This window comes from Numenius arquata, chromosome 12, assembly GCF_964106895.1.
Source record: "Numenius arquata chromosome 12, bNumArq3.hap1.1, whole genome shotgun sequence".
In the NCBI taxonomy this organism is placed as follows: domain Eukaryota; kingdom Metazoa; phylum Chordata; class Aves; order Charadriiformes; family Scolopacidae; genus Numenius; species Numenius arquata.
The window spans coordinates 33,713,644-33,741,173 of NC_133587.1; the positions used below are offsets into that span (position 1 = coordinate 33,713,644).

Here is a 27,530-nt window from a genome sequence, read left to right on the forward strand (position 1 = left end):
CTTGCTACTATTGAGAAAAGAAAAACGTCCAAGACCGAGATAGCCAGAAAGCCCCACAACTCTAGTCTCATGGTTATGGTATCTACCTGAAAGAACACTCCCAGCACTGATCAGAAATTCAATCCTGGAGCTGTTTGCCACAAACACAGGCCCATCTGCAGGAGCTGGCACTTCGGTTTTGGTGCAGTCCTTTGGTTTCCACAGATGGGTGAAAAACCGAGAAGCAGCACTTCATGTTACAAACACTCAAACCTCCTGATTACAAAGGAAAGATAAAAGCTCCTCAGCTTTCTAAGTCACAGCAACAGCACGGTGACACACCAGACACTGCCCAGATGAGGCCTAGGGGCCGCTCTCCTGGGGCGCGCTGGCCTGGCCGCTACCGCACCCACTGAGGCCCAGCCTGGCGAGCCTGCCCCTCTGCCTAGGCCAGGTTCCTCACCGGCTGCTGCTGATGGAAAAGCGCCCCGGAACCTCGCCATCGGAGCTCGGCTCGGAACGGAGCCCGACCCTCTACTGCAGGCTACCGCCCAGCGCACGGCCCGCTCCTACAGAAAAGGCGGAAATGGCCGCGCCCCTCTGGGTGGGGCCGCCGCCTGACCCGACTTCCCGGCTCCCATTGGCTAACTGGCCGTTATCCCCTCTCCGTATTGGTCAGCGCTTCCACCTCGCTGTGTTGCGGTTGGCCGCGCCCGATGCCTTTCCCCTCTGCCGCTGTTAGTCCCTCCTCCCGGGCAGCCTGCGCCGCAGTGGGGCGATCGGGCGATGCGGTGACGTCGGTGCTGGTGGGCGCTGCCATTGGCGGCGGCGGGGTGACAGGCGATGTGGCGCGTGCTGCAGAGGGCCGTTACCGCCGGCCGTTACCGCGGAGCCCCCGTCCCTCAGGGGCGTCGCTGCTTCCGCCGCCACCAGTCGCTCCCGTCCGCCGCCGGCCTGTGCGGGGGGAAGGCCTGGGCCGAGAGGTGAGGGGACGGGGATAGGGAGAGAGGGAGCGGGGCAGCCGCGGAGGGAGCGGGCCCGGCGGGGAAGGGGGCGGTGGGAGCTGAGGGGGGCGCACCCACGGCAGGCAGAGGCCGCCACCACAGGGTTTGGGGGGTGTTTTGGAAGTGCTTGGGCAGGGAATCCTCGTTACTTAGTTCTTACTGATGGGGAGGGAAGTACACGTGCTGTCTGGCAGTGTATATGCTGTGGGATCGGGCAGGGTGGTATCTGTTCTGTGTGGAATATGGAATTGGATTTCTTATACTATCAGTCCATCAAAATGTTACACTTGGCACGCCTGGCCTGCAGCAGCCACTCCACTGCATGGAGTTTCAGAGGAACAAAAAGAAAACTTTTAGGCACCTACACATCACATTGCAACATTTGGTATCATGGGTAGGAAGTTTCAGAAATCCAAAAGCATGTAAAACCCCAGAAATATAATTGGTGCACAATTTACACAGTGTTGGAAAACCCAAAAATACAGTTGGTGCATAATTTACACCATGTCGGAATACCTAGCCATTTGATTATTTCTCACACTCTACCCAGAAAGAACCTTATAGATGTTACTATTACTGAATGACTCTTCTTCTTGTTTATTTCAGTAGAAGGTGTGCTACCCTCACGATGCCTGAAGTAAACACCGACCACCTGGATGAGCAGCAGGTGCAGCTCTTGGCAGAGATGTGCATCCTTATTGATGAAAACGATAATAAGATTGGAGCGGATACCAAGAAAAACTGTCACTTGAATGAAAATATTGACAAAGGTACAGCTTGCTTACTTTCTCAATGAACCATTAAGTTAATAGAATATTTCCAGAAATATAGTCATGATTAATTTAAAGCCTTAATCTCAGGTGGGTGTTGGATCAAACCAGAGCAAGTTCTTCTGCACACACCCCACCTCCTCCCAGCATACAATATCTAATTTCAAAAATACCGCGATATGGAGGAATACACAGTTGGAGGCAGTAGCAAAGGGGAGAAATGTGGGATTGTGGATGTAAGCTGTATGTCTTGATAAATATTTTTTGAAGCACATTTTGATGATAAAATAGTGCTATATTTCTATTACAGATACCTGATTCTATGTAGCTTTTTTTAAAGCATGACACTTGCTTCTTTGCCAAGTTCTTTTCAAGTAGAAGAGACTTTGATTTTTAAGTAGTTCACACAGAGTTCTTCTTCAAATACTGCTAATAGGAAAGGGATTTTGCTGTTGCTGTCATTCGATTGATTGTGGAGTTTATTTGAGGTTGGTCAGATTCGTGAATCTCTCACAGTAGTTTGTAACCTCCTTTTCCGTACTCATGGGAAGCATCTTCCTGAAGAGTGAGGAATAACAAACTCAAAAGTTGCAGAAAACAGCAGTTTTACTGTTTTTAAGGGATTTTGTACTTCTTCAATTCCTGAAGCTCTTGAAATTCCATACAATTTTTTAGGGCTTTTTGAGTCATCTCTTTTTGATAAGAAATTATGGATGCTGAGCCGTCCTTAGAAGCTTGCTCAAATGTGCATCTTCAGAACAGTGAACTGACCGAGTTTAGTAGAACTCCTCTGTTGCATTGTTGTTCTTAGCTCTTTTCTAATTGCATAATGTTTTGCACAAGCTGACAGAGAAACCTAAATAACTCTGAGATTTTTATCAAATCCTTGTTTTTTAAGATGTATGAATTTTAAATTTAGGTTATGCAAAAATTAGGGCATTCTAAGCACTTAAACTCTGTCTTCATATGTTCTGGGTTTTTCTCCTTTTAAATAGCTCTCCGTATTTTGTTTTGTTTTGTTTTTAGGTTTACTGCACCGAGCTTTCAGTGTTTTCTTATTTAATACAGAAAATAAACTGTTGCTGCAGCAGAGGTCAAATGCAAAAATTACATTTCCAGGTTAGTACTGAAATACATTGCATTTATAAAAATGCTTTGTTTAAATCAATATTTTTAAAATGTGCCAGTCTAATTTTACAATGTGACTTATTCTGAGTTTTTAGAATTTACTTCTTTGGAGAGAAGACACTTTTAAGAGTTTGGGATGTACTTACCTGATGGATGGAGAAAGATAATGGGAACACTAGCTTATTGTTACACATACTCCTGGGAAATGATTGTTCCCTGACTCGTTTGATCGTGTTTGTGCAAGTGCAGAGCGTGCGTTGTTTACCTCCTTTGCTGCAAGACCTATTTAGTGGAGTTGAAGCAATTGCTGTAGTAGCTGTGGAGTGTGTTCTGGTTCCACTGGTAAAGACACGTAGTTGCCATATAGTGGAGCCCCACTGCTTGGAAGCAGTTGTGCTGTGTGGAGTTGTTTCAGTGAGATCTGCAGACCTTTATCTGCATAGGTATTAACAAACGCTTTTTTAACTATAGAAAAAGTGAGGCTGTGCGGTCAAAGTACATAGTGTGTGCTCTCTGAAGACTCCTGAACTATTCCTATCAAATGCAAATGGAGAGGCATAAAAATAAGAAGTGGAATGCAAGAGAAATAGCTTACGCAAGGTGTGTTTGAGGAAGCATAAAGCTCTCTGTTTTAGGATTCCAGCTGGAAAACAAATTCGAGTGTTTCTAACCCTCTTCAACTCAGAGAAGAAAGACCTTTTTTTTCCTTCCAAGGGAATCTTTAGTGATTTTTTTTTTTTTCCTGTGAATGCTAACTAATCAAAATGCTCAGGTGTAGTTTGTAGGTAATCTGACTCTATTTTAGGTAGACTCTTAGGGATAAAAGGCTGGCCAGAGTTATTCTACATTACTGCAAAATAATTTTTTAATACCCTTGAAACAGAGAGTATAGACCATCTGTTCTTTAAACACAAGCATAAACTGCTTATTTACTTCTACTTACTGTCAGCTGGTCTTGAAGCTCTGGGAGTATTTTCAATAAACTGTTGCATATAAATTCCCAAAAGTAATTTTAATTAGTGTTTGGAAGATAAACAAACGCTTTTGAAACTGTCTCTCTTAAGTAGATGGTGTCTTGAGTATGGAGTGTATGTGCTCATGTGTATCAAACACTAACCTGCAAAGTAAGGCTTGGTACAGACAAATCTTGCTGCAGAATACGGAAAGAAAAATAAGAAATGAAAACATCCTCCTTCCTCTCTGACCCTTCTCTACAAAAAGAGAAACAAAGCTGTGATATGTTGAATAACTGTCCTAACTTTTAGGGTTTTTCTGGTGGTGGGTGGTTGATTTGGGGTGGGGGTTGGGTTTGGTTTTTTTTTTGCAATGCGTTATACATGTCAGAAATGTACTGATACAAACTTCTTGCAGATTGTTTCACCAACACTTGTTGCAGTCACCCTCTAAGCCACCCACTAGAACTGGAAGAGAATAATGCCATTGGTGTTCGGAGAGCAGCACAGAGACGTCTGAAAGCAGAGTTAGGAATTCCCATGGAGCAGGTAAAGGAAGGAAGGAGAAATAGGAATTCTTGACATTGTTTGCCCGTTTACAGGCTAACTGCATCTGGTAGACAGGGTCAGCCTGAAACCTAAAAATGACTTTAACTTTGGAGATGTAGAGAACTTAGTGATTTTGAGACTTCTTCATCTGTACTCCAGAGTCTCAAAAGCTGGTATCGCTAAATGGTATTTTGGAATATTCCACTGCTCAAACTAAATATGACCCAAAGACTAAATGGCACAGTAATGAAGGATTGCGTTGCTTCAGGCCTGACTATGGGTGCCTGTGTGTTTTCCAGCTGGGCGGGCTGTCCTGCTTCCCCGGGGGAAGGCAACGTGCCCTCCTTCCTCCAGACCGATGGCAGCGTGCTGTACGGCTGCTGCTCCTGGAGGGCATCGCTGGGAGCTGCTGCCAGCATCCCGGTACAAGTTCCTCTGCAATCCCCAGTTTCCTATGGGAAGCAGGATGCCCTGGGCACTCGGTGTTTCTTCCAGAGCAGTCACACAGCCCTGGTACCTTCCTTTCTGGTGGGGGTTTGGGAATGCAGAGGGAGCAGGGTGAAGCTGGCCGGATTACACTTGTGGCCGAAATCTCTTTCCACATTTTTGTAGCTAATGACGTTTGTGTTGTGGGACTCAGGAGAAACAGTGTGTCACTGGGAAACCCCATGGTTCGGTTGTCCCCAGAATTAATTACCTGGTCTGCCACTAGCACAGATCCCTGATAGATCAGGGCTATGTGTGGTCTGTCAGTTCACAGTTCTGGCCTTGGCTCCAAGTAGCTGCCAGGTCTTTTCCTTGGGAGGCAGGTGCCAGTGCTTGTGTTCATCGGTGCTTCGGTAAGTGTGGGTTAAGGTCTGGTAAAGGTTATTTAATAATTACTGTATAGAAGAAATCCACTCAAAATGTCACAGGGTGAGTCTGACGAGAGAAATGCTGTGTAATTCATGTCATCAAAGTACAACAAATTTTTTTTTTCCTAGTAATTCTTTGTGAAGAAGTGCATTGCAGTTGTACACTTGGGGGAAAAATAATTTTAAGAGGGCAACAGTCGATAATTCTTCGGTGATGCCGAACAGCGCTGATTACTCTGCTTTGGCACCGGTTCTGACAAGTGTTTTGGTTGTAGGTAACTCCAGAAGAAATCTCCTACCTGACACGAATCCACTACAAGGCCAAGTCTGATGGGATCTGGGGTGAACACGAGATAGATTACATCTTATTTGTACGGAAGGACGTAACGCTGAATCCCGACCCTAATGAGATCCAGAGCTACTGCTACGTGACACAGAAAGAACTGAAACAGCTCTTGGAGAAAGCCTCCAAGAATGAAGTTAAGATTACTCCGTGGTTTAAACTAATTGCAGAGACCTTTCTTTTTAAGTGGTGGGATAACTTACCTAACTTGAACAAATTTGTTGATCATGAAAAAATACACAGAATGTAAATAGCCGGGGTAGAAGATGCTGAAGGCTACAGTGATGTGCTGTCTTGGTAACTGCTGACTATTGGGTGCAGAAAAGTGATCTGCCTGGAGCATGTTTAACAAATAGCTTTATACAGAGATGGCTATAACCAGTGGTTTTTTTCTTCTCTTCCCCTCCTCTTCCCCCCAGCCCCGTTCCTCCTGGGCGAGTTAAGCTTCATCTCATGTAAAAATGGGTGACGGTAACATAAGAACCCCCCTGGGTTCATCTTTCTCCATTGCCTGGTGTGACATGAAAGACCCTCAGCCCGTGTGTGCCCAGCTGCTGTTAGGTCCCGGCACAGGGACAGGGACTGCAGGGGAGGTGGGCGCCTCCTCTCCAGCTCCTTGGGTGGAGCTGGCACCTTCCCAACCGAACGTGACGCCGCCTTCCAAAATAGTGATTGCAAAAGAGCTTGAGTTCTGCATTGCTGTTGAGAAGGTTAGCTGTCTGAAGAAAACGCAATTAATTCAAAGTAATCAGGATTATTTTTAATTGCAGAAAGCAAATCTCTTCAGCTACTGTACTCTATAATTAACCAAACACATAAAAGCGTAAGTAATTGGATTGTCTGCATGGACTGAGTTTCACTTTGAAGTCCTGCAATACGTGTCATAGCTCTGGGTAATAACACTGCGGGGTTGGTGGTTGGTTTTTTTTTCCCCACCAACCTTTCCTGGTTAGTTGGTGGCTGAGTAAGGGCATCTCTTAAAAAAAAAAAAAAAAAAAAAAAAAAAAAGAAAAAGGAGGGGGGGTGTTAATTAATTACACCAAATGTAAATGCAGCCTATCTAATATAGGAAGTAGCCTGTGTCTGCAAGAGGGACACACATTCAATGACTCTGCTCCATCTTCCAGAAAACAAAGGCCTCTTGATACAAGTTTTTTTTTTCCCTGCAACATCTGCTGGAATAGTCATTCCCGGAAAACTCAAACCCCTTGAACTCCAAAATTCAAGATTGACAATTTATAGGCTCACATCAGGTCTTCATTTCAGTTAATCAGAAATTGTACCAGAGGGCAAGAGCTAATCCTTTTTGTTCCTGCGGTCAGTTGCTGGTAACGAGGAAAAGGGAAGGCTTTTTATAGTAAGACAAATAATCAAGGGTATCTCAATTTGAATTAAAGATTTTTGTGTTTGGGTTTTTTTTCCCAAAAGAAAAGCTTAGTTGTGGTTTTGTTTTTCTGTTAGCAGACTACTCAATCTAGGTTTCTTAAATTACCTTCTCCCAGAAGTGTCTCGATGAGGGAGGATGTTGTTCATGCCACTTTGTGCATGTAAAACGTGGCTTTAACTGGTCTCGTGTCTGGTTTCGAGGTGTAACTTAACTTTTCCAACGGTTAACGTTCCTCTTTGGCACCGCAGTTGTGGCTGCAGCGCTGACGCTTCCCTGTGCCGGCATCTCCCGTGGTTCAACACCTGACGGGTTTCAGAGCCCAGTTTGTTGGATGTCGCCCTGAACTGATGTATCTATCGTCTTGAAGCAAGTAACAGCGGGTGAGGGAGCGGCGTCACAGCTCTCCCACACTCAGTGTGATCAGCCACACCACCTAGTATATTAGAGGACTTCTCAAATACTTAAAATACTTTTTAAATAAAATTGTGTCTTAAAAGATAAGATGATGATTAAAGTACCTAACCTGAAACCGTGGACTGGTGTTTTCATTCCAGACTTTGAGCCCCACGGGGAATAATCTCTGTGGTGACTACGTTATAAACAAGAGCGTGCCCGTGACACGCCACCGGAGCATAGAATCATAGAATCGTCCAGGTTGGAAGAGACCCTTGGGATCATCGAGTCCAACCATCTACCCTACTCTACAAAGTTCTCCCCTATATCATATCCCCCAACGCCACATCTAAACGTCTCTTAAACACATCCAGGGATGGTGACTCAACCCCCTCCCTGGGCAGCCTATTCCAATGCCCGACCACTCTTTCTGTGAAAAATTCTTTCCTAATGTTCAGTCTAAACCTACCCTGCTGGAGCTTGAAGCCATTCCCTCTCATTCTGTCATTAGTTACCTGTGCGAAGAGACCAGCACCAACCTCTCTACAGTGTCCTTTCAAGTAGTTGAAGAGAGTGATGAGGTCTCCCCTCAGCCTCCTTCAGACTAAACAGTCCCAGCTCCTTCAACCACTCTTCATATGATTTGTTTTCCAGGCCCTTCACCAGCTTCGTTGCCCTCCTCTGCACTTGCTCCAGCACCTCGATATCTCTCCTGTATTGAGGTGCCCAAAACCGGACACAATACTCGAGGTGTGGCCTCACCAGTGCTGAGTACAGGGGCACAATCACCTCCCTACTTCTGCTGGTCACGCTGTTTCTAATACAAGCCAGGATGCCGTTGGCTTTCTTGGCCACCTGGGCACACTGCCGGCTCATATTCAGCCGCTTGGCAATTAGAACCCCCAGGTCTCTTTCTTCCAGGCAGCTTTCCAGCCACACTTCCCCAAGCCTGTAGCGCTGCTTGGGGTTATTTTAATTTACAGTGGGGTGTAAATTAATTTTAATTTACGGTGGGGAGCAGTGGGGTGGGGGGACTGGGGCATGAATTTATTTTAGCAAAAAGTTCTGCTTTTCTAGTTGAGGTGTCCAGCTTGGAGCCAAAGCTGACAAAGCACACCCTGAAGTAGAAAAAGTGCGTAAGGAGGCCTAAAGCTAAGTTTTGTTAAGCAGTTCTTCAAAATCCCTTAAAAGTTTTGACATTGAAGTTTTTCTTGACGCTGAACTTCTTTGCAGTGTTACAGTAGGTTTTTAACACCCAATTTATTACACAAAGTAGATGAGGGAAATACGGATTTACACATAATGCTCCAATATGCCAAAGTTGACATCTGCACACTCTTCACAGTCTTCTTACCCTTTGTATTTAAAAAATAATTATTTAAATATTCTTTCCTTTTACCTTTTTGGGTTTATCTAACACTCGTATTTCATTGGATTCCCATTTAATCTTTAAAACTGTGCATTTTAAGTGTATTGTTCAGGCAACACATTACGATGTGCAATTTTACTAACCTCTAGATAATTCCTATCATGTTCTTGACCATCTAGGGACAAAAAATGGAGTATTTTGCGTTTGACAATATATTTTGCCTTGAACAGATACAGAATTTTTGTCTTCCTAAGAAAATGTCTTCCAAAGCGGAGGATGACAGTAGCGTAATCCATGTGCACTCAGGACAGAATTTCAGTGTGATCCTCATTTTTTCCATACCTGAGATGTTAATCCGAAATATTAAAAGCTGTAAGTTGTGACTCTCCCTGCCCAGGCGGTTTGAGGTTATTGCAGGTGGCAGGTCAGCTCCAGAACTGCAGTTACTCCTCCAGCTCCGGTCCCTGATGGGCTTGGCAAAGGAGCAGCGTTTCTCCCACTCACTCAAAACCGGCTCAGCGCACACACGCTACCTTTGTGCGGTACGTGTCGGTGTCCCGTCACTCCCCCACCCATTCCAGCCTTAACCTACACCACAAACTCATCCTTCCCACGCATCACAGAATTAACTTGCAGACAGGAAACCAAACCTGACTGATGCCGCACCTCATGAAGCTGTGCATTTTTAGTTCTGTTTGATCCATTAACAAATACTTCACATTTCTAGATGTAACCTTGTTTTAAATCTACTTTTACACAGAACTTTAAATGCTTTACTGCTACATGGAAGTCAGTAGTAAGAAAATGGCATAAAGTGGTATTTTTTTATGTCTATTTATAAATGGTTTCTGCCACGGGTATCGACAAATTTGTTAGGATATTGGAACTGCAAGATCAAGATATCGGAACTTTTCCTCTGAGCTTCAGGTATCTTAACCACTAACACAAACCACGTACTTTTTAAACGCCTCATATGACTAAAAAGGAAGACAGGACTAGAAATTAGTTTTAATAAACTTAGTTTTAATTAGTTTTAATTCAGAAGACTGCTTATCTTCTCTGTGTTTTCCCAGATTTTCTCTTTCCAGCCAGCAGATGCTTTGGCTTCAAGTCAAATATGTGTCTGTCCGACTCCCCTTTCCTGCCCAAGCGATTCATTTTCTTTTGAGCCTTCTTTGCCATAGTCTTGACCTTCTTCACCATCTATTTAAAAACAAACAGACAGACATAGAATCATAGAATGGTTAGAGTTGGAAGGGACCTTAAAGATCATCGAGTTCCAACCCCCCTGCCATGGGCAGGGACACCTCCCACTAGACCACGTTGCTCAAAGCCCCATGGAATCTGGTCTTGAACAGTTCCAGGGATGGGGCATCCACAGCTTCCCTGGGCAACCTGTTCCAGTGCTTCACCACCCTCACAGTAAAGAATTTCCTCCTAATATCTAATCTAAATCTCCCCTCTTCCAATTTAAAACCATTACCCCTCGTCCTGTCACTACACTTCCTGACAAAGAGTCCCTCTCTGGCTCTCCTGTAGGCTCCCTTCAGATATTGGAAGGCTGAGCATGCAGAGTAACAGCCTCAGTAACTCAGGTCACTGGTTTTACCTTCTAAACAACTAAGCCAGACGATTTTAACAAGGACGGTAACTATCGCCCAACATACGGCACCGTCTGCAGCTCTGGATCAGTATCGCTGCAACCAACACCGATCCTCCGCAGCGAAACTCTTCTTTCTCCACTACACTAACAACGTGACCACACTGTCCCTAGCATTCCTAACTTCCTAACAGTGGAACCCCACAGTTTGTAGAACTCTTCTGTCAGACTTGCATTTAGAGACAAAAATTTAAAATGCACTTTCTTAGTCAGTCATTACAACTTATTTTTAAGAACAAACTAGGCATTTTTGAAGTACAGAGTGTTCAAACAAACAGAAGACGAAGCTGGAAGAAGAAGATGAACTGACTAACACAACCAGCCTGGTAGGAAGTTTCCCAGAAGCTGGTTTAAGTCCAGTCATGCTGTTTTAATTGCTATAAAGGTAAATAACTTCCAACAAACCTTTTCATCACGAAGACCAGAAACATCCCGTGGTGTGCGAGAGGAGCTGCGACTGCGTGCCACAGACTTGGGGGTTTCAGACTCATCCCGTTTACGTTTCCTCGTAACACTACGGGACCTTCTCACATAATGGGCCTGAAATTCAAAACATCACTTTAATTATTAAAAACAGAAACGATCAGCTCAGACATGCTCCATTTCTAATTAAACTAATATGAAAAACCAAGGCGTGGACTGCTGTGATATTATTTTGGTTATTCCACAGTAACACAAAGACCTTGTCAACCGCTGGTCACTGCCTTTCTGTCCTACAGTAATAATGGATAAAAAGACACAGACAATTAATGGATAGCAACACTGAAGCAATTTTTCAACAGCAAAAAAGCAATGAAGAAACCTACCCTGATTTGCATCCTCTTTACAGGACAAAGCCCTAAGGAATTTCCAACATGAAGACTTACCATCCTACAGCACAAGTATTAAATTCCTCCTCACTGAGGTCGCTCCTAAGTCAATACGGCAAGTCAGCTCTGAGAAGCATAAATGCTCACTTCAGACCCGTAGTGCTGACATTCCTTGTTTCCTAACTCCTTGTTTAGTTAAAGAATTTGAGGTCTCAAGACCTAGATAGCCATAATACTGCTGCATTTGCTGTACAAAATGGGTATTTTTTTAATTTCTGATAAAATGAAATCTGTTTGAAGTACTTTAGCTGCTTTACATCTAAAGACGCCAGTTGCCCTCAAAAACTTCAATTAAAACTCACAGCATTAATGAACTGTAGAAAGGTAAGTTGATCTGTCATTATTACTATTTCTGACATAGTAGTATCTCATCCAACAAAGCAGACTTGAAAATTAAGAAGTACATTTAGCCAAACCCCCTTCTTGAATCCTATACATATTCCAGAAGAGTTCAAATAGAAAGCAGTACATATATATATATATATATATATATATATATATGTGATTCTTGATAAATGTTGTTATTTTTTCAGCCTATCCAAAACATTTTGATCATGTCACTCAAAAGTTCAGGTATTGACTGCCTCATCTGGGTTTCCCATTTTCTCCTGCAGCGATCTCACCTCTCTCTTGTGCCAACTGTAATACACATTTCAAATGGGCTCAAAGAAATTTAGCATGTATTGAAATTGATCTCTTTTAGATAAACATTGTGTTTACTTAGCAAAAACTTACATCATCTTTATTAGTCATGTCGAGTCCAAGATCAGTCATTTCTTTCTCTAACACCTTCCGCTGGACCTGTAAAGACAGTTAAGAAAACATCTTTCTTTCAAAGAAGTATGGTTCCATCTTATTTTTTGTCTTAATATACCACCATAAGTCCATTTATATTCACTACATATTTATTCCGTTGACACAACCCACAAGCAGATAATGAAAGTCATAGCTTCACATTTCATTTATTGCAACTTAATTCTCTTAACCCATAAATCCTTCTTCACAGGACTGCAGTGTCCCAGCATTCACTGAATTTCACTGAATTTTTTTAGAGTTGGAAGGGACCGTATAGATCATCTAGTCCAACTCCCCTGCTGAAGCAGGATTGCTTAGAGAATGCTACTCAGGACTGCATCCAGGTCTTGAAAATCTCCAAAGAAGGGGACTCCACAACCTCCCTGGGCAGCCTGTTCCAGGGCTCTGTCACCCTCACCGTGAAGAAATTCTTTCTCATATTCGAGTGGAACCTCTTATGTTCCAACTTGTGCCCGTTGCCCCTCGTCCTCTCACTGGCAACCACTGAAAAGAGTCTGGCTCCCTCCTCCTTCAACCCACCCTTGAGATACTTATAGGCATTAATAAGGTCTCCCCTCAGCCTTCTCTTCTCCAGACTAGAGTCCCAGCTCTCTCAGCCTTTCCTCATAAGGGGAAATTCCCTAAAGACCTTTCAAATAGTTTGCCTTTTTGGGGGAAGGCGACAAAGAGAGGTATTTTAGTCAGAAACGTTTCCTTCTCCCAAAAGGCACACACTTTGGGGGGATAAAAAATACTGGATGCAAAATCAGCAAGATTCATTTTATCAAAATGTCTAGTTATGAGTTTGTTATTCTGCAATCACCTTGGACTGGCCACGAGAGATTCCGACACTAGAAAGTGTGATACCTAGCTTCCAAAAAGAAATATATATCATCTTTTCCAGCATAGGGAGGGCTCCGCAAGAAATTTTACATCATTTTAAGTATGTAATTCTCCTAATTATTTGCATTTAAATAAATGCATAATAATAAAAATAATACAATGCAGTAATCCAGTTAAATGAACTGAATTGTATTCTTCGAAACTTTTTCTGCAATATATATGGAATCTTACAAAAGACTCAGTTGTGTGACACAAAACAAAAAGGGCTACTATCACTCCTCTGGTTTGGCCTCTGTAACCAAGTAGCGCCCAGAACTCCGAGGGCAGAAGGAGGCAAGAAGCAAGGGAGAGGGCCACACATGAGATAGAGTGATCAGTTCCACTGCCCAATATTGTTGTATGTTTTCACAAAGCTATTACACATCAGCAAGATTTTACTACAGAATGTGTTCTACACTTGCCTTTTTAGCTGTTCTAGGCATCCTCGGACCTCGAGTATCTTTTTCCTTTGACTGCAGGATTTTCAGTTTCTTCTTTTCTCGGATCTGTTTTGCCAACTGTCGGATTTCCATCATTTCTTCATCTTCGCTTTCTGGTTCACTGTCATATTCTCCAGCAGCTTCTCTCAGCTCTTCCTCCTTCTCTAATTCTTCCAGTTTCTGAGATTTTGAAGAGACGAAATGAAAATCAAGACGCTCATAAAATCCTTGACTTACAATCCTCAACATTATATCTTTGCACGGCCCAGGGCCATGACAGCATGGAGACCCTTCAATGGAATGGCGTTACTTGATAATGACCCCTCCAGCCACACTTAACGCAGCTGGTGATATAGATTACCTTGAACCTATGGGGCACATTGCTATGCAGACTGACTTGATCACATCACATTACAGTTTGGCTGTATTTGTGTGACTTCCCCAAAGCTGCTCACTGTGTGAATGCAGACGGACTATACTGTGAACTGTCCAAGCTGTGCAGCTTCTGGAAACATGCTCTGGAAAAAACCTTCTCTTTCTACATGTAACATGAGTCTGGAACACCAGCAATTCACATGAACCCACTGTACAACCAGCGGGCTCCGCAGTCTGCACTCACCACTTCTCCTTAACAACCAGCAAGAAATAAGAGCAGTGCTCGTTATTCAATAAAAATGTTATAAATTGAGAACTGAGTTCTGTTTACTCCAATAGACACAAATTTGATGGGTGAATTACATATTATTAATAATACGTATTATTAATAATATATAAAAGTTTGATAGCTACATTCCTTCTGGCTATAGTCAAAGAATGAAGAAATACAACTTCTCCTGAAAACCTCATATTTTAAGACGGAAAAGATAAGATCACCATCATTCTGACAAGCTAAGGCAATTTTCCATTCTTCCGTCCTTGATCATTCAGAAAACGGTATCTTTTCCCATGGCAAATGCAGACAATGTAAAAGAACTTGTTCTCATGACATACTGTTTTTAATCTAATGAATACAGTCATTTACACTAAACAAATAAAGGGATAGAAAGGCAAGGTAAGCGTAAAAAAGAACGGAAAACTCACTCTCATTATATCCGGATCAATGTAGTCAAGTATATTATGACCTTCCCATATCTCTGGTATCTTATCATATTTTTCAGATGAATTCATTAAGTCCCAGTATTCTTAAAAAAAAAAAGTTAACAGAAGCTAATAAAGAGACAAAAATAACTTCAAAGAATGTTTAATGACAGAAAACAACACTCAGATCACAATAAAAAAACCCAACATATCCCTAAGTGGCAAGAATTTCTGAGTGACATTATGAAAAACGAACAGTGACTGCAGATCACCAGCTCTGGAACAGAATTAAAGGACGGTATGCAATAAAATGGTGGCATTGGTACTTCGTTGAAAGGAGTCAGGTTTAGGTATTGTCTCTTAAGACTGAAATAGTCAACTTTACTGCTTAATAATAATAATGAGTGCTATAGAATACTTACTCTGAAGATCCAAAACATAATCATCTCCCATTTCAACTTCAAGATCTCTCTCCTGCAAAGACATACATGTCCTTATATACCTTCTAATTTTAAAACTGTGTGCTATCCTATTCAAGTGATGCCACTTACCAATTTCCTCCTGGGTGTGTCTACTTCCATGCGTTTCTTACGTGCTACTGCTCCCTCAGGTATAAAAGGCAGCCGCTCCTGAAATTAATGCAACAATCCACCCCAATAAAAAATGGAAAAAATGTTTGAGTAAATTTTTTTATAAGTTTATATATAATCAGCATTGCAGACTCATCTATTTCTAAAGCATACGAAATGCCAAGCTGGCTCTCCCACCAGCAAAGGTGGTTATAGATAAAAAATACGTAAATTGCACCATATTAATCAGTTCACATGTCAATAGGACAGAATTCTTATCCTACTTAAGAAGTACTAGGAAATACATTAAAAAGTGTAAACACGTAGCCTACCTTGTTATCTCTTTTGGTTGGCATGGCCAAATGTAATCTATTCAATACTTCATTCACTTTATTTCCTTTCATTTTGGTATCAACACGATGGGCCAACAGTCTGTCACAGGCCTGAAAGTGCACATGGCAACATTAGGTAAGGAATGAAGCCTTCCTGATACAAGAAATGGCACAGTAGGCTTTCAATCCCAAACATGTAGCTTCACATCTCATCTTCTGTCTAACCTCTTATCTCTCTAGCTCTCAAGAAAGCACTGAATTATTTTATATAAAAAGTATCATGGGAAGATGCATATGATCCTTTTTTCCTTTTTATTTTTTTTTTTTTTTTACAATAAGAGAAGGCAACAGGATTCAGAAAAAATTCCCCAAATGTTTTAAAATTATGATTTGTATTAGATATAATTTTCCATTTGCACCCAAATCCACTGAGGCTCAACAGGCTATAGGATCACATGCTTAAAATTTATCACTATAATGGAGAGTGTAACTGAGATTAAGTTCATACAAATGAGGCAAAATGCTAGCTGTTCATTTGGAATGAAACTGAGAGGAAGGAGACCTACCTCTGTTTTAACTTGGATTACACCTTCTTCTGTTAGAGTACTTGTCTCTATTACAGAAAATCCTTCTGCTTCAAAAGTTTCAAATATTTTCTGAAATAGAAACATTATCCCAAAGAATTATATTCTGCTCATTGCTCAATACACCAATACATTAAGAATAGAAATCTTAATCCAGTATCAATACATCCAACTTGTTACTATTTTATTAGAATGAGTTTCTAAAAAGATTACAGAAACTTTACAAATACAGTTCTATTTAATCTGTTTCTTTTTTTATAAGCAAATAACTACTTTCTATAAGGCATCTATAAATGACCCACTACTTTCTACAAGACACCGATAAATGACTATTTTCTATAAAGCACCTATAAATGACTGACTATTTTTTATAAAGCACCTATAAATGACCCATAAGGAAAAAAAAAAAAAAAGATAAAAAAGAGTGAAAGAAACACAAATTCTGTGTCCTTGGACTTGTAGATACTAAAGAATTAGCCCTGTATATATACAACATGCTGCCCAGCGGGACCTTCTACTGCAACTGTTCAACACCACCTCTCAGTCTAGGGCTCAGTCTCTGAACTCTTATGGAAATGATTATTAAGCAAAGCTATTTGGTCTTACTTCCAACAACAGTAGTAATTGAAAGTTTTCATGTCAGAGATTTCTGACACCACTAAGGACTTGCTTTCTGTTTGGTATTTATGACATTCAGGTAAGGATATACATTAGACAATACTTAAGAAAGTTATGGGACAAGACCTGGAAAGCTACTTTCCATTACACTACGAAACAGTCAGAAATAGAAATGATCATGTAAAAGTCTTTGCCCAAGCCATCCATGACACTTAGTATTTTTGTAAATGTCAGAACACAGAGATAGAGGTGGGAGATGCAGTCTGACCTGACTCTCTTCAGGAAGCTCTGCAATCCTCTTCACATCACATTTGTTTGCAACAATTATAAGTGGCTAATAAAAAGAAAAAAAAAAAGAATCATAATTCAAGTAATCATGTTATAAAAACCTGGGGTTTATCCATAATGTAAAGCAAACCTACCTTGTTAGCAAACAATGGCTTAATATTTCTGAAGAGCTCTACTTGCTCCTCCAGGCTGTGCCCACACTGCTCAGACACATCCATCACGTAAAGCACAGCAGCACGAAGATGTGCAAGTGCAGTTATAGCCTGCATCTCGATGGTGTTCCTATCCTCCAAAGGATGATCCAAAATACCAGGAGTATCTACTACCTAGAAGTAACATAATTAAGTCAGGCCTTATTACAGGATTAAGACGCTATTTAACAATATGTGCTTTCTGGTCTTTTTTAAGACAGTGACATGCTTCCCTTTCAGTCATAAATAAGACTGTAAACTCAACCAAACTGAGAATCTGAATATGGAGTAATGGAAGAACGAGGATTCAGAATAAGCAACACTCCAAGTACTGAAAAAGTAGGGAAAGCCCTGCCCCAACCTGGCCCAGAATTTGACAGTGATTAAAAGTGAGCTGGCAGTAATTCCATTTCCATTCTTCCCTCAGACTAAAAACACACCCATATATGTACCTTTTGAGAATAGATTTTGACTACTTCCCTGATTTGGCACACTGTACCTTGCACAGCAGCTCTCGGACATAGCGTGTCTCATGAAGATACAAAAATGCAACTCACGTTGCAAAACGGCAAACCAGATTATAAACAGTTAAGTCTTCAAAGAAAATACAAAATAATAACAGTTCTTACCTGCCAACGCAGATACTTATAATCCATGTGACCCACAAAGAGAGATTTGGTAGTAAAGGCATAAGGCTGCACTTCTACATCTGCTCTTGTAACCTTAAAACAAGATTTATTCACACACATTTACTGAAAATTTCCTGAAGTTCCAAGCAGTGTATCGTAATTATAATACACTTCCTTTGCTACAAAAACGGTTATTCTGGCAGAATTTATCAGAAAATATGTTAATGAGATACATGCTATTTTGGAAAATAGAATGATTTCTAAGAGTGAAATCTATCATAATTTCCCATTTATCTCTCCAGGAATTTCATTCAACCTCTACTTGCACGTTTGAATTTGCTAGTGCTCATATGAGACAGTACCATAATGATATCAAGTTGTTTAAATGTTACCTTATATTAATTAAATGGTATCTCAGTATTATTTTTGAAAAAAAAAACAAAACAAACAACATTCACATACCTTATTTATAAAGCTAGATTTCCCAACATTTGGGTAGCCACACAACAGAAGAGTTCGTGTATTGGGATCAATGGTTGGCAAACGAGACAAATGTTGTCGCACTGAAATGGTAAAAATTTTTGTAAGTAATTTAAGTTTTACTGAAATGGAATAAAAATTCATATGCTGAATTGTTTATACACAAATTAATAACTTTTCTGAAATTATAAATTCATTGATCATTTATGAAAATGTATAATAGCTTGTAAACTCCCCAAGTATCTACATACAACAAAAAAAGAAACTTAGTAAGTATTTAAAAAATGAAGACCACTGTCTTTGAGCTATAATGACCCCATCAAATCAGGCAACATGACCTGAAGGAATAATAAGCATGAAGTAAGGAGTAATGTTTGGAAAATGTTTAGCACTACTTTTCAAAGATATGTAAGTAAAAGTAACAATAAATAAAACCATGGCTGTGATTTTCAAGCAAATAAAAACATTTTACAATCATTAGTAATACCATAAAATTTAAATAATTTTCAAAGAGAAAACCATTTAGTTAAAAAATAAATTTTAAGTATTTGGGGTTTTTGAAACTATTTCTATGTTTCCTGTGTCAATATGCTACATTAAACACATTCTTCTAACTGTTCACACCTTATTTTAGCCTATTTATAACACAAACCTTGCTCCAAATATTCCAAGCTTTGTTTCTGTCTTTTGATAATCGTGCACATTCGTCCCAGAGCAGCACGTTTCAGCTGTTTGCAGCGGTAAAGAGAATCACCGTATTTCATCAGCCGCACATAGTCTTTACCAACACTATGGAGACAAGAAATAAGAATTTAGCCAACTATCAACCAGGCAGGTACAAAATCAAATAAATTAATGTCCCTTACTTGTCAATCAAATTCTTGGCAATATTAATCTGTCCCAAAGCCAGCTTGTAGTGATCTTTGTCATAGAGAACATTCATCAAATCTGCGTAAAAAGGATGAATATCCTAAAACAAAAGCATAACATAAAATTAAGCCTCATATTTTCTTTAAGATGACTATTTCTTGGCAACTATGTAAGGTAGCAATACAGCAACACATGACGATACAAGCCAAACTACTTTCATTACTATCTTACATAAGAAAAATAATCTGCTTAGTCATTAAATGCATAAATCTTAATTTGAATTTCTTCTGCAAACACATCCTGGGCTCATTCATACAGAGTTCCCATTTCATCTTTTGCTTTGTAAAATACTTTGTATTACAACTCTGAATGCATATTTTTTAAAAAGAAACTGCAAGAAGCCCACAGAAGTAGCTTCTATAAGCAAATTCATACTATACCAGAAACAAAGCAACAATATTAATTTCTCCCTTCTTCTGAGTGTTACATTAAGTTCTGTGTAAGACTGGATATGAAGCGTTTCTTTAATGCCCAAATAAATCCTCCAGATTTCCAAGAAAGCAGCATCTTCGGTTCAAATCTCTTAAAATATTTCAGCTACTTATGTATTTATTTGTAGAAATTTCATCATGTGATGTTAAACAAAATACAAAAGATATTTACGGGAATTCTGCAGTAATACTCACTGGATATGAAAACATCAGGAAAAAAATACGGTCGCAGGTCAACAATTTAAGCATAAGCGGAAAACTGCCTATACGAAAGCTCCACTGGACACATGGATCCAGCTGAAGTTATTAGGAAGTTAAGACTATGTGCATCTTGTCAAAGTGTGTTTCCAACGCTATCCTTTACGGGGCCAAGAAAAATGTCAAACTAACTTCTGACGAATGGAAAATGGGAAGCAATGTATTCTAGTTGGATATTTCTTACTTCCTGCAAATGTTTTCTAAGGAAGACTAACCATAAGCACAATTTACATACACATACACAAAGAAGAAAAAAGCAGACAAAACATACTTAAGAAACCCCACACTTTCTTTCTCTTCATTGAACAGCAACTTCTGGCAAACACATCTGATCAGCTAAAACCTTGTAAAATTAATCCTCCAATGACCATCCATAGGCACAATTTAGACTTCCTTTCTTAGTAAGAACATACTATTTTTGCAGAACAAGTTTGCCTAAAATTACTCCCAGCAAAATCTACTGGGAATCAGTAAAAATCGTCTAACACACTAAATCAGCAAGATGTTGCTCAGGCCAAAATAAACTCCAATAAAATCAACATGCTGTTGAAAAAGTATTCCTGGTGCAGTGGAAGCAAAGTTCCTTTACGACCAAACAACAGAACACTTACATCTAATTTAGGGAAATCTGTTAAGATCTGAGTGAGTCTGTCATGGTAATTTTGTTGAGTATATTTGACTTTTCGCATGTAAAAATGCCGGATCCGATGGATTTGATAATGTTTATGAATAACAGTTGGAGTCTTCCGCTGAGTCTTTGACAATGTCAAATCTATGAAGTCCTGCAATCAAGGAAACATTATTAATTATACAAATTGTCACGTTCTAAAGCCATCAATTTTATTTTGGTGGTGCAGATTAGTTAAGCACACCCACGCCACGCATGGTGTATGTTTTAGGATAGAACACCTGAACCACGGGTTCCCACCTCCGGGTAGTAAGAAGCAGTTTGCACATTCCCTCCCCAGCTTTCCTATCATTTCATTAACCGAGGGCTGGCCTCCCGCCCACGGCCGCCACAGCAGCTCCTCAGGAAGCGACCCCGGCTCCACCGAGGCGTGGGGGAGCCGGCAGGCCCGTCCCAGGGCGGAAGAACAGCAGGCCCAAACCCCGCGAACCAAGCTTTTAACTGAACTTTTCAGTGGGGAGCCATGAGGCTAAACATGACACGGGACGGATTTTTGTGGGGCCACCCCGACACCCCCGCGGGGCAGAAGCGAAGAGCGGCCCCAGCACCCCGCTCTGACAGGACCCCAACCCTCTCTGACAGGACCCCCCCGCCCCCGTAACATGGCACAGGCCGCCAGGCCCAGCAGCACTAGCCCAGGGCGAGTCCACGGGTCCCACGGGGGGGGGGGAGGAGGCGAAGGCCGATGCCACGCCGGCAACGGGGATGGCGGGGAGGAGAGAGGAGCGCTCTCCTCAGGCGGAGCAGGAGCCGCCGCCCGGCGGCGGGAGGGGCTCGCCCCGCGCTGAGGGACGCTGAGGGCCGGGGAAGGGGGAGCGGTGCCCGTACCTTGGCGGAGGGCACCACCGTAATCTTCTTGAAGTTGTAGAGCGCCATGCCGGCCGCCCGAGCCCAGCCGCACGCCGCCGGAAGAGGGAGAAGGGTCGTTCCTCTCGCGAGAGCCCGGCGCTTCCGCCCCGGGGAGGCGGGGCGGCGGCCGCTGGATGGCGGCTGGAGGGGCTGTGGGGCAGCCCACAACCCCCGGGCCGGCTCTACGGCTGGGCAGCCCCGGTGCCGCTCCGCTTGGGGCCCTCCCGGGCTGCCTGAGCCCGGGGTGCTGCGCGGCCTGTGGCGGGGCCGCTGGGGCCCGGGCGGGCCGCGGGGTGGCCGAAAGGGCTTCTGACATGGGGAGTGACACGGGGGTTGAGTTGGGGGTTTGCCGGGGAAACACCAGACCGTCTGCAGGGGTTCACGCCATGGCCTGTTGGCATGACTTGCTGCACGTTTTGTGCCCTGTAGGACCGTGAAGGCAAAATATTATCCTCAGCCTGTTCAGTTATGTGATCGGCACACAGGAAAGGCGAACAACGATGGGGGAAGGCACCCCAATAGCCTGATGAGGGTGCTCTGCCCCAGCTCCTTCCCAGGCCGTCACAGCAAGCAATTGGCTCTGTGGCCCTGAAGTGCCATCCGTCGTCGGATGGGTCAACAGGAGCTGCTGCCTGGGTCACCCTGCAGACCAGGGGTTACTGCCTTCCAGGGTGCGGGACTTTTTATGGGATGCCAGGAAGAGCATTTTGGGATTGTACAAGACATGCTGGATGTTTAGAGAAAGGACCAAAGCTGGGAAATGGGAAGGATTGAGGTGGGTAAGGGAGGAAAAAACAGGGAAAATGTAGATAAAAGGGAGTAAAAGAGGCCAGTAGTACATCAACAGGCTGGCCAGTATGCTTGTGTGGCGGTGGTCTGCACACCCAACACCACAGTCTGTCCTGCCTTATTAAACTCCATTTCTAACCATTTTCCTGGTTGAGGGGGCTGTCTGTTCTGTGCATGTGCTTATGGAACCAAGGGTCTGCCACAGGAAAAGGGGTAAAGCTTCACAGAAGCCATGTGTCTGGAGTGCCAGGAACTAGAGGGACTGCAGTGCATCCATGCTGTATGTCAGTGTATGTATATATGCACACACATATGTGTGTGTAATGTGTGTGCAACTGGGAGACCAGGGGATCCAGGGGCCAGCTCCTGGATAATCTGAGTGCCAAGGGTCTGTGTGGCTGGCCGTGTGCACAAGCGTATCTGCTCTGTGCGTGTGTGTTCCCACTGTGGGTACAAACCCGGTCGTCCTTCAGCTGGGCCTGGGGCTGTGGAGCTGCAGCAGCCTCACCTCTGTCAGGCTACTAGATTCCCAGCCCCAAGCACACACTCTTACTTCCCTTTTTCTTTCTTTTTTTTTTTTTCCCCTTTTTTTAATATTAACCTTTGTTGGCTTGTCTCATAGTAAATTGTAAATTCTTTCAGATAAAGGCAAAGCCCGAGTGAATTCTGGAGCAGTTTATGATCTTGACTGTACCCTGTGCATTGTTTTTTTGTGTATTATTTCCAGCAAATGTGAGATCCAAACAAAGACCTAAGACAAACTTGGAAGACATCCCAATGTAGGCAGGTACTGCAGTCTGCATGTCTATCCCTTTTTTCTACTTGACACTAAGTGGGCATGCACTGAAATAGATCAGGTTTAAATAAATTACAAATTACCTGATATACTTTGGAAGGCAAGTTTGATTAAAAATTAAGAATTCCCTTGGCTTCCACCCTTTTTTTTTTCCCTCTCTCCACACAAGGCGTGACGTTTTCCACTTGAGAGAATTTAGTCATGTATTACTCTGTCATCGCCCATTTTTCTACAGTACTAGAAATTTAAATGCATAACTCCTTCCACATTTCCTTTATTTCATTGCACTCCCGGTTTTGCTGAAATGCTCCAAACAGCTGTCCAATGCGCTGGAAATTTGTAAGGTATTTGAAAAGTAAGAATTAGCCTTTAATCAGCAAGCCAGTAGCTAATCCTTTCCAGAAATTAATTTCAGTAATGACTGTCTGAGCACTATTCAATCATAAACATGCTGTTAGAGCCATCCCTGCTTCTATAGTCTCTCGGCGGTGCTGCAGCTGCCCAATTATGAAGGGGTGTGCTGCTTCCTAAACATTTTGATAGGACCACTTCAGGCTGCTTTCTTGAAGTGTTCTTGAGTAGTGAGATTTGACTTCACACTTTTATTTATGCTGTGTTTTGCCTGCAAAAACATTGTTTTCTAGAGCAGAAGGAGCTCGTCTCTAAGCATATGCCCACACCTCCCCAGTTTCTGGAAAGATCCCTCCAGTAGCTGGTCTAGGACACTCGGGCTGCCCAGCAACTGGGCCCAGCATCCCCAGTACCCACCAGTCTGGCACTCTTAGGTATGAGCCTCTGAGGCCGCAGCCCGCCGCTGCTACTCAAAAGCTCTCTCACACTCAGACTTGCCCCATGCACCCCTCCACAGAAGTCACCTCGACAAAGAAGTCACCTTGATTATCCAGTAGCTGGCCCTGGGGCTACTGGCCTCACACTGCACATATGTTACTACTTCCTTGAGCAGTTTTCAAGAGAACTAATTCCTTCCAAGGCAAAATTTAGGTACTGTTCCGGGTATTGTGTCCTCTGGAGGCTTATTCTAGGAACTAGGAGAGGTAAGGCTGTGTCAAGTTATGTTTCTTTTGGTCCACACAGTTCCTTATCCCACGTGGTTTTCTGCTCTTGGACACTCTCATTCGTATTATTTATGACAAACTCCAGGCATGTAACATATTCTCCATTTCATGTTTTAAAAACATCATTCCAGTAGACTATAACTCATATCACTTTGAAATTAAAAACAACACAAAATTATTCTTATGCCTCGTACAAGCAACTGACGGCACCCAGCGAGCCTTAGACCACCATGTGCTGTGCTGATCGTCCAGAGAGGCCTGGGGAAAACGGGCATGAGAAGGGACATTGTCCAGGAGCCACCCAGGCATCCCTCTGTAACGAAAGCTTCTGCAGGATACATGTGGCGTTTGCATTATGCCTAGATATGGCATTGGCTTAATAGCCGTAGTTTCTCTAAAGTGTTAGCTGAAAATTCCAAAAGTAGCCTCAGATTTGGGGTATCCAGTCTGAATGTGATTTGAGCAGGGGTTGATGGACTTGGACATACTTAGCAAATTGGTGTATTTCAATGAGATAGATGAAATCATCGCCTCCCAGTCCCACAAAATGAAAACACCTGTTCACGTAGGAGTCTTCCATCTGTAAGTGCATTATTCTGTAGAATTTCACCCAAATTCAGCTAAAGTCTAAATCAAGATTGTCTGCCATTTCAACAATCTGCTATTGTAAAGCTGTTTGCACTATTCCGTCCTTATGTATATATGCGCTAAAGTTTTAAAGTTATTTTATCAAGCAAACAGTGCACATAATGGACCTTGCCTAAGTGAAAAGCTCAGCTTCCTGTTTCCTTAACACAAAAAGCTTTTGAGGTGGGTTTATTTGATAACCTGTTGGTCTGGCAGCAATATACGATCCCTCTCACCTTTTGATTTCAGCAGTGTAAGTCTAACTAACAGGCTGGTGAGAAAATAATAATTCTGAAGGCAATTTTGCTTCAGTTTGGTTTCTTGGGTTTAAAAAGTTGTTCCATGTCAGTAGCCAAGTTGCAGAAAAATAGTCCCATTCTGGACATGACAACAGAGAGATAAGGGCCTGAACAGACCTGGCAGCTTCCCTCACCTCTTGCTCTGTAGGTTGGATGTAAAAGGTTGGGGCCAAGGGACATTGGTAGACGGCAAATACGGAAACTACTGCTTCTTCTCTAGCAACTTCTCCAGACTTAATCAGAGAACATCAATCTCTGAACTGCCAACCCAGCAGCATTGCGTTAATTAAATACAGGAAATAAAGCTATAAACAGGCAATAGTGCTTACACATACCTGCAGTATCTGAAATATCAAGAGCATAATTTTATTTTGAAACGGTGCCAGTTCATATCAGCACACAAAAGGCAGATAAGGGGAACTTCCAAAATTGAATTATTAAGAATCAGACTCTCTTACTAAATTATCATTACAAAGGGCAGGCACGGTGATGGATCAAAGAGCTTTGGAGAACAACAATACTGCTACAGATGAGTAATGCCTTCTCATGTGTCTTGGTAACATGGGTGAGACATGCTTAGGAACACTCTCTGGAATGCTGTATATGCATGTTAATAGTTGTAGTTACTGTGTAGTCCTGGGAAAACTTTCAAGTTGTTAAAGGAAGTACACTAAAGACATATTGTGTTATGTCTTTCCCAGCTGCTCCTCTTTACATTTGTTGGAGGAAGGAGACAGCTCAACCAAAGTGGAGATGGGGGAGTACATCCTTTTGTTACGTGATTTGCGTGTGATTTGCCGGAGCACCACAAAGCAGTGATGGCAAGTGGAGGATTTGCCCTGTGCCTGGCAGCTGCCCCTGCTGGAGTCTAGAGGGGGTCGCCTTATGGAAGGAGCCCCTCACCCTCTGCATCAGGGTAAGCAGGGGCACATCTGTGCTGCAGGTCAGAGTCACGCTGGCAGGGAACGGGTCATGAAGAGCTGCTGTCTCCTGTGCCCACTCCTCTGCAGGCATTCCACCAAGAACACAGGCTGTGAGAATCCTCCAGAAGCCTTAAAGAGCCCCAAGAGGAGCTTCTGAAACATCTTGGTCTCACCCACCTTCCCTGAGGAGTCAACAGCCAAACTGAAAGAGCGGAGAGCCCCAGCAGATCACCTCCTGGCACTTACTGCACCATACATTCCTGAGATTAAAACAATTTCCTCTGGACCCATCTGCAATCTGGTGATTATTATGGTCAGGAAAGAGTTGCTTTGCTAATCTTTCTGAATATGGACGCTCAGTCTTAGGGCTGGCAGAGTTTCATCATGCTTTAAGGAATAGGTAATTCATCTGCAAAAATAGTGCCTCATGTCAGCCCCGTCAGCGCTCTGGCCCCGAAGGAGCGGCATCAGTGGGTTACGTTGTCAAAAGGAGCCACATCCAGCCTTGCTTTGCTGGGAGAAGGTGCTCACAATGTGCAGCACAAGGCAATGTGCCTTGGGCAGCTCTCTAGGACACCTGACCATCATGGTGGGCTATTGCCTATCTCTTAGGTCCAAAAAAGGGTGTTTATGCTCACTTTCTAATATTGAATTAGTACCCTAATTTTAAATTACTTTACATCCTAGGTTGCTGACCCGTCCATGACTCGCTGTAGCTCCATGGAAAATGGAGTGTTGGCAGAGACAGCACTGAGACTGCTTGTGATCAGAGGCTCTTGACAGAGAGGCCCAAGGTGTGGAATTCATTGGCACTAATGACTGAACTGCACTCTCAAAAGGCTAATCACTTCTGCGAGCCTTCCTTCCCTGAATGGTGACGGGAGGAATCAGCCCAGGAAAATTTTCCATGTGAGAGAGAGAGAGAGGAAAAGGAGAGAAAAGACAGAGGGATAAAAAAAGATCAAAGAGTAACAGCAGTGTTGGGAAGTAACATAGAGGAGGGCCATATTAATATTTTATTTAATTATGATTTTATTTGTCCTTGTTTAAGACTTAAAAGCTTTTAAGATCCAGGAGTGTAAATATCAGAAGGCTCCGAGATTACTGAGTTGATATCCCTTAAAAGTACAAAAGCAGGATGTGCTTTCTACTCATAATAGATGTTCATGTTCTACTTTTCTCAAACTTCACGTGTTTGGAACTGATTTCGAGTGTTCTCAGATTTTCGCACTTGAGAACATCTGCAGGTGTAATTTTTGCTGGCATATGGAATTGCAGGCACATTTTGTTGTACTTAGATGCTGATTTTGTTTTGTCTGGAAAGCGAGCGGTTTGGCATCTGAATGCCCCTGCAATCAGCCATGACATAAACTCTACAGGTTTTATTCTTGACATAAAATTGGAAATTAAGCTGATGTCCTTTCCAAAAGTAATGTCCTCATCCTCACATTGCCAGGCTGAAGGTAGTAGGTTTCAGGTTTTATAATAATACTAAATCTTTGTCAGCATATAGTTAAAAGGTATTAGCGATGACATTTTAAAAATATCACCCTGATATTGCTAAACCCATTGAAATAGTCAAGTAGCTGTGAGGAGATAAAACAATATTTGATGAAGATGGCAGTTTGGGAAGTTCTGCTACTGTGTGGAGAGTCAGCAGGTGGTGCTTTTGAGTCATGGCGTGGCCACACTGCTGAAAGCAACCCTTCTGATTCTCCTGC

The 27,530-nt window shown here is 42.5% G+C and overlaps 2 protein-coding genes across 2 annotated transcripts; one reads left to right on the plus strand and one right to left on the minus strand.

Annotated features, from left to right (window-relative positions):
* Positions 1–741: 741 nt before the first annotated feature.
* Positions 742–7,493, plus strand: IDI1 (isopentenyl-diphosphate delta isomerase 1). Its single transcript, XM_074157140.1, has 5 exons — positions 742–962; positions 1,590–1,753; positions 2,780–2,872; positions 4,253–4,383; positions 5,513–7,493. The coding sequence occupies exons 1-5, from the start codon at positions 823–825 to the stop codon at positions 5,828–5,830; spliced, it is 846 nt and encodes a 281-aa protein (XP_074013241.1). The 5' UTR covers positions 742–822; the 3' UTR covers positions 5,831–7,493.
* Positions 7,494–9,733: 2,240 nt separating this feature from the next.
* GTPBP4 (GTP binding protein 4) lies at positions 9,734–21,358 on the minus strand. Its single transcript, XM_074156931.1, has 17 exons — positions 21,279–21,358; positions 20,374–20,544; positions 19,010–19,113; positions 18,796–18,932; positions 18,126–18,226; positions 17,664–17,756; positions 16,978–17,169; positions 16,824–16,889; positions 15,920–16,009; positions 15,354–15,464; positions 15,004–15,081; positions 14,875–14,926; positions 14,456–14,556; positions 13,358–13,555; positions 11,994–12,059; positions 10,795–10,929; positions 9,734–9,932 (listed from the first exon to the last, which is right to left on the minus strand). The coding sequence occupies exons 1-17, from the start codon at positions 21,324–21,326 to the stop codon at positions 9,780–9,782; spliced, it is 1,896 nt and encodes a 631-aa protein (XP_074013032.1). The 5' UTR covers positions 21,327–21,358; the 3' UTR covers positions 9,734–9,779.
* Positions 21,359–27,530: the final 6,172 nt, after the last annotated feature.